Source organism: Rhinichthys klamathensis, unplaced genomic scaffold, assembly GCF_029890125.1.
Source record: "Rhinichthys klamathensis goyatoka isolate OS25496 unplaced genomic scaffold, OSU_Roscu_1.1 h1tg000053l_1, whole genome shotgun sequence".
Lineage (NCBI taxonomy): Eukaryota > Metazoa > Chordata > Actinopteri > Cypriniformes > Leuciscidae > Rhinichthys > Rhinichthys klamathensis.
In genome coordinates, this window is record NW_026606598.1 from 480275 (window position 1) to 493493 (window position 13219).

Below are 13219 nucleotides of genomic sequence, written 5' to 3' on the forward strand. Positions count from 1 at the left end.
TGATCCTTGACACTTGTGCCCCATTGAAAACCAGGAATGTTTTGTTTGTCAACTCGGCACCCTGGTTTACATCGAATCTTCGTCCGCTAAAAGTCAAGGGGCGTCGATTAGAAGGCTTGTATTCCAAGACTGGACTTGTAGTTCATAAAGATTTGTATGCTGATCACATGCAAGTTTACAAGACTGCACTTTCCACAGCGAAATCAGATTATTATGCAGGTTTAATTGGATCTGGTGTAGGAAACCAAAAAACTCTATTCTCTGTGGTTAACACTATTTTAAAGCCACCTGAATGTCCTAACTGGCATATAAACTCTACAGAATTGTGTAAAGCATTTATGCTCTTTTTTAATAAGAAAATTGAACACATCCACCAGCAATTGGTTTCACCAAACCCTGATTGTAACAGAACTCATTCTAGCTTTGTGCCATCTCCCTTATTTTCATTTTCTGCTTTTAAAATTCCAACAGTTGAGGACATTTGTTCCATTGTACAAAAATCTAAATCTGTCACGTCAACTGGATCCATTACAGACTCACTTGGTTAAAGCTGGTTTATCATTTCTTTCCTCTTTAATCACTGATATTGCATCACTTCTTACTTACTGGTACTGTCCCTACTGCACTTAAAACTGCTGTTATAACACCTATTCTTAAGAAACCTGGGACAGACACAAAGAATTTAGCAAATTTTCGACCTATTTCAAATCTGCCGTTTTTGTCAAAATTTTTTTTGCTCTTCAGCTCCGCAAACCTCTCTCTTGCAATAGTTTATATGAGCAGTTACAATCAGGGTTTCGTGCTTTTCAGTGTTGAAACTACACTTTTAAAGATTTCTAATGATTTATTACTAGCGGCTGATGCTGGTCTTCTATCAATACTTATACTTCTTGACCTTAGTGTTGTCACTGGTGTTCCCCAGGGTTCTGTTTTAGGACCTCTTCTGTTTATTATTTATATTTTACCTATTGGCAGCATTTTTAGGAAATATGATATTCATTTTCATTGTTATGCCGACGCCACCCAACTTTACCTGTCTTCTAAACCTTCTTCAAAGTTTCCCTCATCTGCTCTTGTTGAGTGCTTAAGTGAATTAAAAAATTGGTTTTCAAGTAATTTTCTAAAATTGAACAGCAGTAAAACAGAAATTCTTCTTGTTGGTTCAAAACATACAATAAGTAAGTCGAATATTTCTTCTATGGTAATAGATAAGTGTTCTGTTCCTCTGTCGAATCAGGTTAAAAGTTTGGGTGTCATTCTTGACACAACTCTGTCTTTTGAATCTCACATAAATAGTGTTACCCGTTCGGCATTCTTCCATATTCACAATATAAATCGTCTGCGTCCTGTCCTTTCACTCAAGAGTACTGCCATGCTTGTGCATCCTCTTGTAACATCAAGAATTGCATTGTATTTTATGGGCTTCCTTCCAAATCTCTTCATAAATTACAGTTAGTACAAAATGCTGCAGCTCGAGTCATTACCAAAACTTCCATTTTCCAACACATTTCTCCTGTTTTAAGGACGTTGCATTGGCTCCCAGTTAAATTCCGTGTACATTTTAAAATTGTACTTTTAACTTACAAAGCACTTAACAATTTGGCTCCTCCATATCTTCAAGATCTTCTTCATATACACACTCCTTCCCACACTCTAAGATCTGCTTCTGAACTTACTCTTGTTCTGCCATGCACTCGAACTTCTATGGGGTCACAAGCTTTTGGCTATGCTGCTCCCCGTTTATGGAACTCTCTTCCGGTAGAAGTTCGCAACAGTTTTAGTCTCTCAGTTTTAAATCTCGACTTAAAACGTATCTGTTTAGGTAGGCTTTTATGTGATTAATGTTTGTTGCTGTACTGGATTGATTGTTTACTGTCTTTTTTATGAATTTTGTAAGGTGTCCTTGAGTGCCATGAAAGGTGCCTTTTAAATAAAATGTATTATTATTATTATTTAAAAACATTCAATACATGTACTGTATATTTACAGTGTTGACCTTTCTTCTTCATAACCTTCTTGCAATTTCCTCTGGCATGCTGGATATCAGCTTCAGGGCCAAATCCTGACCGATGGCGATCCATTCTTGCCTTTGTCCTCAGAGTTGATCAGAATTTGTGGGCTTCTGCTTGTCTATTCATGTTTTGAGGACTGACCACAGGTTCTGTATGGGTTCTCTGGCAGTGTTTTTGGGCAGAATTGGGAGAGAGCCCACTCCCTTGGATGAAAAGCAACCCCACATATGGTCTTGTGATGCTTCACTGTTGGCATGACACAGGACTCAGAAAAGCTTTCACCTTTTCTTCTCCAGATAATCGATTTTCCAGGTGTCCCAAACAGTCAAAGGGGAGATTTCCATTTTAATTTCTTTATCAGAGAAAATAACTTTGCTCCAGTCTTTTGCCATCTAATCCTGGTACTTCCTGTAGAATTTCAGCCTGTCTTTGATGTTATTTTTAGAAAGAAGTGGCTTCTTTGCTGCCCTTCTTGACACCAGGCCATTGGCCAAAAGTCTTCCCCTCACTGTGCTGCACTCAAACTCACCTGCTGTACACTGCATGAAAAGTGGGATTTTCATCAGTAAGCGTCACTGTAGATTGTCGTGGAAGTTCAGGTTTACGACAGTACACGGCAATTTACAGGCAACACTGAAAACTGCCGTGAATTGTCGGAAATTGACGTGGGCCTTGCTTGGCAGTTGTCCCCCCATGACCCCCCTCCTCCTAATTCTAGGGAAGGCTTTAACATGTAAATGAAAAAGCTGTGAGCTATACAAATGCAAATGAGGGTAGCAAGGGGAGTTTTACACCAGGTGACATTTTTCTAAAATGTATTAACTTCATTCTAAGAAAATCTCTGGTGTAAATAGATCAGGCTCAGTATAGCCTAATTATAGACACTTAAATTTTAGCTTGAAATTGATATATTTAATGAAAGTATTAGGGCTGTAATCGACCAAATAATATCTTGGTCGACTGGTAGACTAAAAATGAATTTAGGAAAAAACAAAACGTTAAGTGAATTAGCTGCGCACCTTGTTGTCCGCCTAAATGAATTATAAATAAACACACGAGTCTGACGGCTCGGACAGCGTTGCATCACGTGCACCTGCGCAATATCATAGCCTATGATTTCCGAAAATATAGTACTGTTGTCAACTAGTGATATCATCACAAGAACTGTTGAGGAATATGGAACATAATAGACAATTTTTTTGTCATATGTGTATTATAATAACTGACAGATATTATCAGTGCAAGCCGCTCTGTGCAGCTGAACACAGGAGCTCAGCTTCGCGGCTGAGACACGAATAGACTATTAACTTTTTTTAAATGCTGCCACACTGCCGATTTTCTTTGTTGACATGGTAGAAGAGGACTGGGCTATGAATTAAACGCTCTACAATTAAATAAATAATAATCAGCAAACCTTCTAGTAGCCTACTTTCTTCAGTTTGTCTCGGGCTAATCCAAAAGAAGGGAAAACAAGGGGGTGTTCTGAAGACAGACTGTTACCTGTGAAACAGGGGTGCTCTGAAAACACCCCTATTTCAATTAGTGCTTTCCACCTGATGACATGGACGCAGCTGAAACTGTTTAATGCTATCAGTGGACTGTCTCGTCAGCTTAACACACTCAGTTTGCTGACGATGTAAATGAGCAGTTTACTTTAGTAAATTGTAGGTTGCTTTGAAATCGAAAAACTCAGTGGAAGAAAGACTCTAGGAAGAGAAGACGGGTGCACAATCCTAAGATTGCGGTAAGACTGCTATCTAAACTAAGATTTTTTAAGTAGCACAAGCTAAAAGTAGGCTTGCAAAAGAACAAGTGTAAAGCCGCGTTTCCACCGCAGGAACTTTCCCCAGGAACTAGGAACTTTGGGGTGGTACTCCGTGTGTTTCCACCGCAGGAACCAGGGTCTAAATGAAGTTCCGGGTTCCCCCCCCCCCCCCTTCCCCCTTCCCCCTTCCCCCTGTGTGTAAGTAACTTTTACTATTTTCTCCTTTGTGTAATTTTACAGTGACTTATGTTGTTTATTCATATCGCTCTCATTTAATTGTTTTCCAGCTGCCTGTAAAACATATTACGAGACAGTGCGCAGGAGCTTCAGGTACAAGCAGCCAGATCTTGCATCGCAGGCGGAAGCTGTGAAGAGTTCAGCTCGGAGTCGAGCGAGAATTAAGAGGGAAGAGGGTAAGATTTATTTGATACGATCTGTTTTTGGACAATGTGACTATTTTTCAGGTGAATTAATAGATGTGTTGTGGTCATACGCAGTGCTGTACTGATTGTCTTTGGTTGTGTTTACAGCTGTTAGAAGCGAGACAGTGTGCTAGCTGAGGATGAGGTGAGCTTTTGGAAGCGCGCTACCACATGATGTCTGATGAGGAAGATGGCATCGTTGGCGGGGTGTGGATTGTGTGACCTCCGTCATTTCGCAGCCAGGAGCTCACAGAGCTCTGTGCCACGCTGAAGTCGAGATTAGAGGCGATTCCAAAGTACAGGGATACGCACCACAGACGTCTGCTAAATGGACCAAATTTTGCAGCCGCGAAGCTTCCAATTTGTTGTGTGGGTGGATCTCCTACGCTTTGTACATATAGTTGTTTGTTTGTGTTAATAAAGCTCTTTCTTTGAATGAACAGCATGTCTCTGGCAAAATTATTTTTTCTTGATGGTAATAATAGATGGTAATTGAATATGAATATAATACAACATAATAGATATGAATATATATATATATATATATATATATATATATGAATACATAATTTAATAGCATATCATATGAATATATATATATATATATATATATATGAATATATACATAATTTAGTATGTAAATGTATTATTATTACAATTTTGGGGTTTACATTTATAATGAGGCAGGGTGACCAATAGCAACAGATCTGCCAACCAATCACGAGTGATTTTTCTTGTTTAAATGTAGTGGTTTCAACCAATCATAGACAGTAAAAGAAATGGACAGAGCGATCTCATTGGAACTCAGTTGAGACAGTTGAAGCCCACTTTTAGCGATTTTTGAGAACTTCCGTTCCTGACGCGCAGACTCAGACCGACTCAAACTAAGCTTGATGACGTGAGTAACCTGTCTGACAGACGTTAATCTTCTAGTAGCTGTGCGTGAAAACTGCCAACGTTAATCTTGCAGAGACGGGGAACTTGAGCAAAGAGTTCTTTGGCGTGAGTGAGCAGGAGTAAGAATTCCGTTGCTTTTATGGACTCATTATCTATGGGCTTCTCCCTTGACGGGACGTCCCCCTGAGTGCCTGCGAGCTTCTCCTCCTGTCTGTACGGTAATTTCTGTACAGCGCGACAGAGAGTCGAGTGGTTATGACCCAATCGTTAGCCTATTTTTACTAAATCTGTTTCTACGGGGCCATAGTGTAACATAGAAGGTAATGGAGCCCTTTATACATTGTCGTGTTTCTTTAGAAATAAATAATGGACAAATGGAGTCTTTAAACGCCTCAGATGTAAAGTTATTCGCTGTCAAAGTGACGCAAAAATGAATGGGAGTCAATGGAAATGCTAACGCAAGTGAAGTTCTGCTACAACATGGCGGCACCCGGCCGGCTTCAACTTCCGGTCGATGGATTACCCCCTTGCAACCAATACTGAGTGAGGTAATTCAAGCCATTCTCTGGCAAGGCGCGCGCGGGCGCTGCTATTCATATGCTAATTAGAGCCATTAGCACCTCCGCTAGCTCTCCACATAGGTCATATGGTACGTTTCCGTCAGTATGTGGCACAGGCGAACGCGACGTTCGCAGGCTGTAAATTGTCATTAACTGACGAAAATTAGGGAGATTTCCGACCGTTTACGGGGACGAAAATCCCACTTTTCATGCAGTGGTAAAAGCTGTAAGTTGTAAACCCGAGTGTTTAAATGTGTCATCAATGTGAGCAGGCCAGCTGACAGTCTTGCCTGGGCCCGGGACAAGATAATCTTAGATGGGCCCCCCCCCCCCCACGATTTTTTTTTTTTTTTATAAAACACCATATACTTTTACCCAAAATGAATAATAAAAACACGTTTAAATGGGTACATTTTCAATAAATGTCTTCGTTTTCTTTTCTGACATAGCCTACTGCAGTTCTTGTTAAAACACACCGACATGCATAATCTGTGCATTTTGGGCACTTTTTGTGTGAAATCATATTTATTTTTTGTCCATCAAAAGTGTGCTTTCACTTTTAAGCATGAGCAGCACAGCAAAAATAGACTCGGATCTGACCCATTATCTGTTCACCGATGATGACGATGCATTTCAGCCGGCTTTTTATTTCTCATCTCCATAAATAGTAGTAAAGCTAATCCAAGGGCTAGAAATCAATGAATTCTTTGCTAATACTTCCTCGTCATCATGGAGAGCGCAGTTCGCACCGCTTACTCCTTTCCACAAGCGTTTGCTCTCCCGTGGCGTCTGTCGTTGCTATGCAACAATGAACTTAGGCGCGCCTGTAAAAACGAGCGCGCCGCGTCGCTATTATGAGCTAATATCCAAAATATTTCCATATGTGGCTCTTTCCTCCTTTCTTATCAACAAGTGGATTTACAGCATACAGCCACCACAGCAGCAGCACCCCCGGTCGCCATGTCTCAGCGCTTTTGTGGCTCTTTGTAGCCATATGTGGCTCTTTCCTCCTTTCTTATCAACAAGTGGATTTACAGCATACAGCCACCACAGCAGCAGCACCCCCCGGTCGCCATGTCTCAGCGCTTTTATGAAGAGGACGCAACTGCACGCGCTTTGGGCATGCACGCGCATCCCGGGTTTGAGAAAACCTGGTACCGTGGCGTGACGTTTAAAAAGAAATTTGTACCGACTTGGTACCGAAGTGCCGGGTCTTTGACAACACTCATAAACGTTGGCTGCGCTGTTTCTTACCTTGCTCAACGTTGACTTTACTAACGTTAGTTCCAGCTTCACCGTCACCACCTTTTTAAAAATATTTGTTTTAGGGCATCTCGAAGGCCTCTATTTTCTTCTTCTCTTTTCTTTTCTGAGCACCGGACTTGTGCTGACATTTTGAGCGTAACGTTAGCCTACTGAACTTCAAATCAAATGACAACATCATATTTCGATCAGTGGCCAAACCATTTTTGTTTGGGGGGGGGGGGGGGGGTTCTTGACCACTATTTCAAGGACAATTAGGAAGAAAACGAATAAAAAGCTTTTATGTAACTCAAATATTAGATATTTTTTCAACAAATATGCTTTTTTTTTTTTTTTTTTTTTTTTACAATTATTCCATAATTTAATGAGGGCCCAGTTCTGGGCCCCCCTCCCTACCCTGGGCCCGGGACAACAGACCCGTTTGTCCGGCACCCGGCCGACTTCAACTTCCGGTCGATGGAAAACCTTGGCGGTAATGCACTCACTCTGTGTGTGCCGGTTGAGGGAGAATAATTAGATTCGCGGGACTCCCGCAAACTAGAAATGAATAAAACCTAAAAACGAATACATTTTTATTCATCTGTTGCAGAAAAGCAATAAGAACAACTAAAACAAAATAGAAACGGTTTACAGGCAGAGTTTCTATTTCTAACATGTCTGCAGCAAGCGTGCCGCACAAGCCTTCAAGAGTGAAGCCAAAACGTCTCGATCGCCCCCCGGTGACCGGTCCTAGTACAGGTCATAAGCCCCGCCTCCCCATGTTATTCAACGTGAGACCAACTAAACAATTAAATTACACTTCACATATCTTTTTTCTAAAGATAGTTTCTGTCATTTACTGTAGTTTCTATCACGTTGATGTAATTTCAAGTGTTTGTTTTTAAAATAAGTTAGTTTTTAGTTAGTTATTTGATGCTATAAAAACGGTGCTGTGACATCATGATTGGCAGCTGTGATTGACAGCTTCTCTGTGCGAAGTAGTCACTGAAGTACTAACGGACTTTTGTTCATAATGTTGACTATGTGGTTAGTAGTTGTATTTACCTTATTTTAACGAGGTACTGCAATCAGCAGACATCATATTTGGAGAGGAACGGAGCAGACAAGGCCACTTAAGAAAAGTGCAGGGCGTGTGCTTACGATTGATTCAGCGAGAGTGAGGGCGGGGCCTTGATTTCGCGGCTTTATTTCCTGCTCACGACTGCGCATGACTGGTCCCGAAAACGCTACTGCGCAGACTCAAGTTCCAATATGTCAGCGCCATACAAGGGGGTAATCCATCGACCGGAAGTTGAAGCCGGCCGGGTGCCGCCATGTTGTAGCAGAACTTCACTTGCGTTAGCATTTCCATTGACTCCCATTCATTTTGGCGTCACTTTGACAGCGAATAACTTTACATCTGAGGCGTTTAAAGACTCCATTTGTCCATTATTTATTTATAAAGAAACACGACAATGTATAAAGTGCTCCATTACCTTCTATGTTACATTATGGCCCCGTAGAAACAGTTTTAGTAAAAATAGGCTAACGATTGCGTCATAACCAGTCGACTCTCTGTCGCGCTGTACAGAAATTACCGTACAGACAGGAGGAGAAGCTCGCAGGCAATCGGGGGGACGTCCCGTCAAGGGAGAAGCCCATAGATAATGAGTCCATAAAAGCAACGGAATACTTACTCCTGCTCACTCACGCCAAAGAACTTTTTGCTTAAGTTCCCCGTCTCTGCAAGATTAACGGTGGCAATTTTCACGCACAGCTACTAGAAGAGTAACGTCTGTCAGACAGGTTGCTCACGTCATCAAGCTTAGTTTGAGTCGGTTTGAGTCTGCGCGTCAGGAACGGAAGTGCTCAGAAATCGCTAAAAATGGGCTTCAACTGTCTCAACTGAGTTCCAATGAGATGGCTCTGTCCATTTCTTATACTGTCTATGGCGCCATATCGGGACGCTGGCGGCTTCAGTTCTCTCCAATGGAAAAGAGCGAAGGGGCGTCGTCCATCTTTTTTTACAGTCTATGGTCTGCAGCGTTGAGCGATGTAGCCAATCACAGACATACGTGTTGATTTCTTAAACGCAATAATGGCCAATCAGAAGCATTTACGATGGACTCCCCTCATGCTCAAAACTGACTTTTTGTTCAGTGCTGAATTCTGTATGCTGGCAAATCCTCTAATTATAACAAACATAGTGTATATATTATGAAAGATTCATTGATAATAACAGATGTGTGAGATCGCGATGAACTGATGTCAGCTTTTTAGGAATTATTATGGGAGCGCACTTTGCGCGCAGTCATGCCAGACTATGCACGCAGTAGCCCGCTTGCTTTTATGTTATAACAGTGATCAGGAGCATGTATGCTTATGTGTATAGTGGCGACACGTAGGGTAACTTGAAAGTATTTGGAGGTACAGAAAAAAAGTCTTTTTGCGGGTGGGAGCGGGACAAAACATAAATGTTGCGGGCGGGAGAAAGATATATAGAAAGTAGTTGAGAACGTCAGTTATAACGACCCACGTATTAAAAAATAGTCGGGTTTAAACCGGGCTCATAATTACAGTTAATGTGTCGGGCAGGGCCGGACCGGGCTCGGACACAGCGGGCTCGGGTAGGGTCTTGCTTGATTTTTTTGGGCCCGATCTAAGCTCTACCTCGGGTAAGTTATGCTAACACTTACAGGCACGAATCAGCCGTTTGTCCTTGGGGAACTTGTGGAGCCTCTCCCCAGTTTTTGATGTATTCGCGTACATCCCGCACAAACACAATAGTTAACCATTTTTGCTAGCTAGGTCTATAACGTAACTCCAGGCCTGGAGCATTGACAGTAGCAAAAGCTTGGAGTAAGTTACCTTTTATGACGTCACGCCCAGCCTATAGTGGAATGGAGGGGGCGTGCTTAAAACCACTGTAAAACGCACAAACTTTATATATTATATTCAGCATTTTGGTATAAAAAACATAAAAAACAATGGTGGGCGGTTCTTATCTTTATGTTTAGTAAGCACATTGCATTATCTTCGTGAAAATTTTTACCTGCAATTTACACTTTAAGCCTTTTCATGTGCTTGTCCTCCGAACAAGTAAATCTGTCATTCACTTGTCCGAGTAAAAAAGTTGCTTGTCCGGATTTTTTTATTTTTTTTTATCTTATTAAATGCCCTATAGTGTCGTCTTATTCTAAATAATTGAATTTATTGATCAAATTTAGGAATTTAAAATGAAAGATGAAGCATACCGTTACCCTAGGTAGGGCTGATCAAATTAAATCATTTACACTGAAAAATTACAATTGCATAAAATAATGTTATGAAATTTATTTAAAAGTACAAATAAGAAACATTGGAAAGAAGTATACTAGGCTACTTATAAACATAACACTAAACTGCCAATAGGTAGCGGCAGGCAGCCCTATTAATGAGTGATTCAGTAATTCAAACGATTCGTTTAAACGGTTGATTCATTCAAGAATGAGACAGATATAATGAATGGGTCATTGAATCTTTGACTCAACCGATTCGGTCAAAATGCTGAATCATTCAGTAATGAAAACAGGTCGAGTGTTCATGTGAGATGCGCCGTGGTTCTGCTGTGATTTTTGTTTGGAACTATTTTCGCTGCTGAAACAGAACAAAAACAGCTAATATTACATCTAAAATGTAAGTGACTTAATTTTAACTGTTTATTGAACTGTTGTAGGAAATCAATGTCACATTTTCAATCGTGATATGGTATTCAGGAAAAATAATTGAGGCTGCTTAACACATATGTTAAAATATAGAAACTCCACATTTAGATTTTTTATAGGCAGCAGTATGTTGTTAACTGAGAGTGTGTGTGTGTGTATGTGTGCAGCGCTCATGTCTGTAGAATTCTCCTCGAGAGGCTGCGCGAGCGTCAGTGCAACCTCACCGTCAGCAGGCTAATACATTTATTATCCACAATCGATCGCAATTTACAATAAATGTAATAAAATCAGAATCATTCTCTCGGTTTAGTGATTCCCTAGTTATTTTTTGTTTGTTATTGATATTCTAATCAGGCTACTTGTCCGTTCGGGCAAGTAAAATTCTCTTTTACTTGTCCTTCATAAATCCATTTGTCCCGGACAAGTTAGACGGGCTCTGGAGATACGAAGCGCGGCAGGTTCGAGTGTTTTGGATTGCATAAAATAATAAAAGAAACGAACAAATACATGGCGAAAGTGGTAGACAGCAGATCGAGGGATTGGGATGATTTTTAATGAAACTTGGGAGGCGGAGGTTACTCTTTAACGTATCATGTGGTGTGTGCGTGCCTCATGCATTTATGTGTGCGTATATGGATAAAAGTGTCCTAAATGACAAAAAAAAAAAAAAAAGACTTGTATATGTATTATAGTTCAGTTTGACGAACGATGTGTGAATGACCATGTAGCTGCCTCGTTTGTTTTGCTGGAGGACAACAGGCATCTTGCATCGCGTGCTATAAAAATACGGTGCTGTAGCTGTACAAAAACGTAAATTATAGTTCGCCTCAAAAAATTTTATTTGTGTATTTATTTAATTTTTATTATTTCTTCCCCAAGCTCATAAAAAAAATTTGGGTCGCACATAAATTGACAGGGTCGGTCGGAAACCGGAACCAAACAAAAAAATTTTTTATGCCTTAAGTAACTATTCAGAGCGAGAAGGTACCAGCTTCAACTAAAACTTTAGAACAGTACTTTTCACAGCATTTGTGCACAGCATGAAATGCAAGAAAAATGACGTGGGCTGCTCTCTGAAGGCTTAAAAGCTTAGTTCGCCCCAATGTTATGGCCAAAAACATTTGAAACATTCTTCAAAATATCTTCTTTTGTATTCCACAGAAGAAAGAATGTCACAGGTTTGTAATGAGAGTGGATAAATGATGGCCACATTTTCCAAGTGTCTGCATCACATGCATTGTTGATAAGGTTTAGTAAACCCGCAAGAGCATGTGTGTATCCCAATGGTCTTCCCTTCCCATAATTGTACCTGTCGGTGCATAAGCGAAGCTTGATAAGATTGTAATGCCCATAATTCGAATCTATCTGACTGGTGTATGTGATAAGCCAGGTTGGACTACGTTGCCCAGATTTCTCACCTATCAGACCGGTGTATGCAATAAGGCAGGCTCCGTAATTTTCTTGCTGGCAGCCGCTGGCAGTAAGCTCGGAGGGTTGGCAGTCGTGCTGGAACTGTGCCCAGCGAGACCTGTGGGAACCACAACAACACATCCATCATCCAGCCAGTCAGCAAATCCTCAGAAACACACATTCCCACAAACACTTTCCTCTATGCTCCCTTACGCTATACGTGTAGGTGGGGCTACACACTCTGTTATGTTTTGTCCTCTTCTGTTCTGTTTAAAAAGCTTTACACCAACACTCTCTGCTCCATCCTCAGTCTTTTTCTCCTTTTTTGTTTAAATTCCCCCCTACATATACACAGTCCTGATCCATTTGTTTTGCTCTCATTTTAATCAGAGACATGACTGCAATTCAGAGTTCTGGAGAACTGCCAGATGTTCAGCCGACTGAAAGAGTGGCAGCAACCGGCCAGGACCATTTACATGCAGGTCACATTCTGCCAGTCCTCTGGTCACCGATCAATCATTTAACCAGGTCAGTCTCAGAGGAATCACCCACATTCCCTGCTGATTTCTTATGCTAACTGGCTGTTGTGCCTGTAAGTGATCTCCTTTTGTGTAATGTGTTGTGTCAGCAGAGTGCTTGCCTGGTGCAAGCGCGATGGTTGATCGATGGCAGAGACCGATGAAGGCCTTTGTGTTTGTGATGTAAAAAGAGGAGGCTCAAATATGACCAAACTCAGCTCTATTGAGAGCCTTGTTGAGTGAGCTTTCAGACTTAAAGTGACTCAAATGTGTTTGTTGAATCTACAACTATTTCGCAATAGTGAACATATAAAGTAACAAGGAGAATCAAAACTTCCTATACTTTTATTACAGTGTTCTAGCTGCATAATCTTGATTTTGTGTGTTATTGCGTTTTAAAATCAGCACCACCACAAGGGGTGCTATAGCATACATTTTTTCTATGGCATTTTTTCTCATATACACTAGCATTCAAAAGTTTTTTTAAATAAATGTATATTTTTATTCAGCAAGGATACATTAAATATTTTAAATAAATGCTGTTCTTTTGAACTTTCTAATAATTAAAATAATCATTTTAAAAAATAATTTCTGAAGGATCATGTGACACTGAGGACTGGGGTAATGATGCTGAAAATTCAGCTTTGCCATCACATGAATAAATAACACTTTAAAATAAATAAAATATT

At 40.6% G+C, this 13219-nt stretch overlaps 1 protein-coding gene across 1 annotated transcript in view; it reads right to left on the minus strand.

The window, feature by feature from the left end:
* gfra4a (GDNF family receptor alpha 4a) overlaps positions 1-13219 on the minus strand; it is a 148439-nt gene that overhangs the window by 21305 nt on the left and 113915 nt on the right. Inside the window, exon 5 of the mRNA XM_056248022.1 lies at positions 12021-12130. Within this exon, the coding sequence (XP_056103997.1) occupies positions 12021-12130 (110 nt within the window). The remainder of the gene's footprint in view (positions 1-12020; positions 12131-13219) is intronic.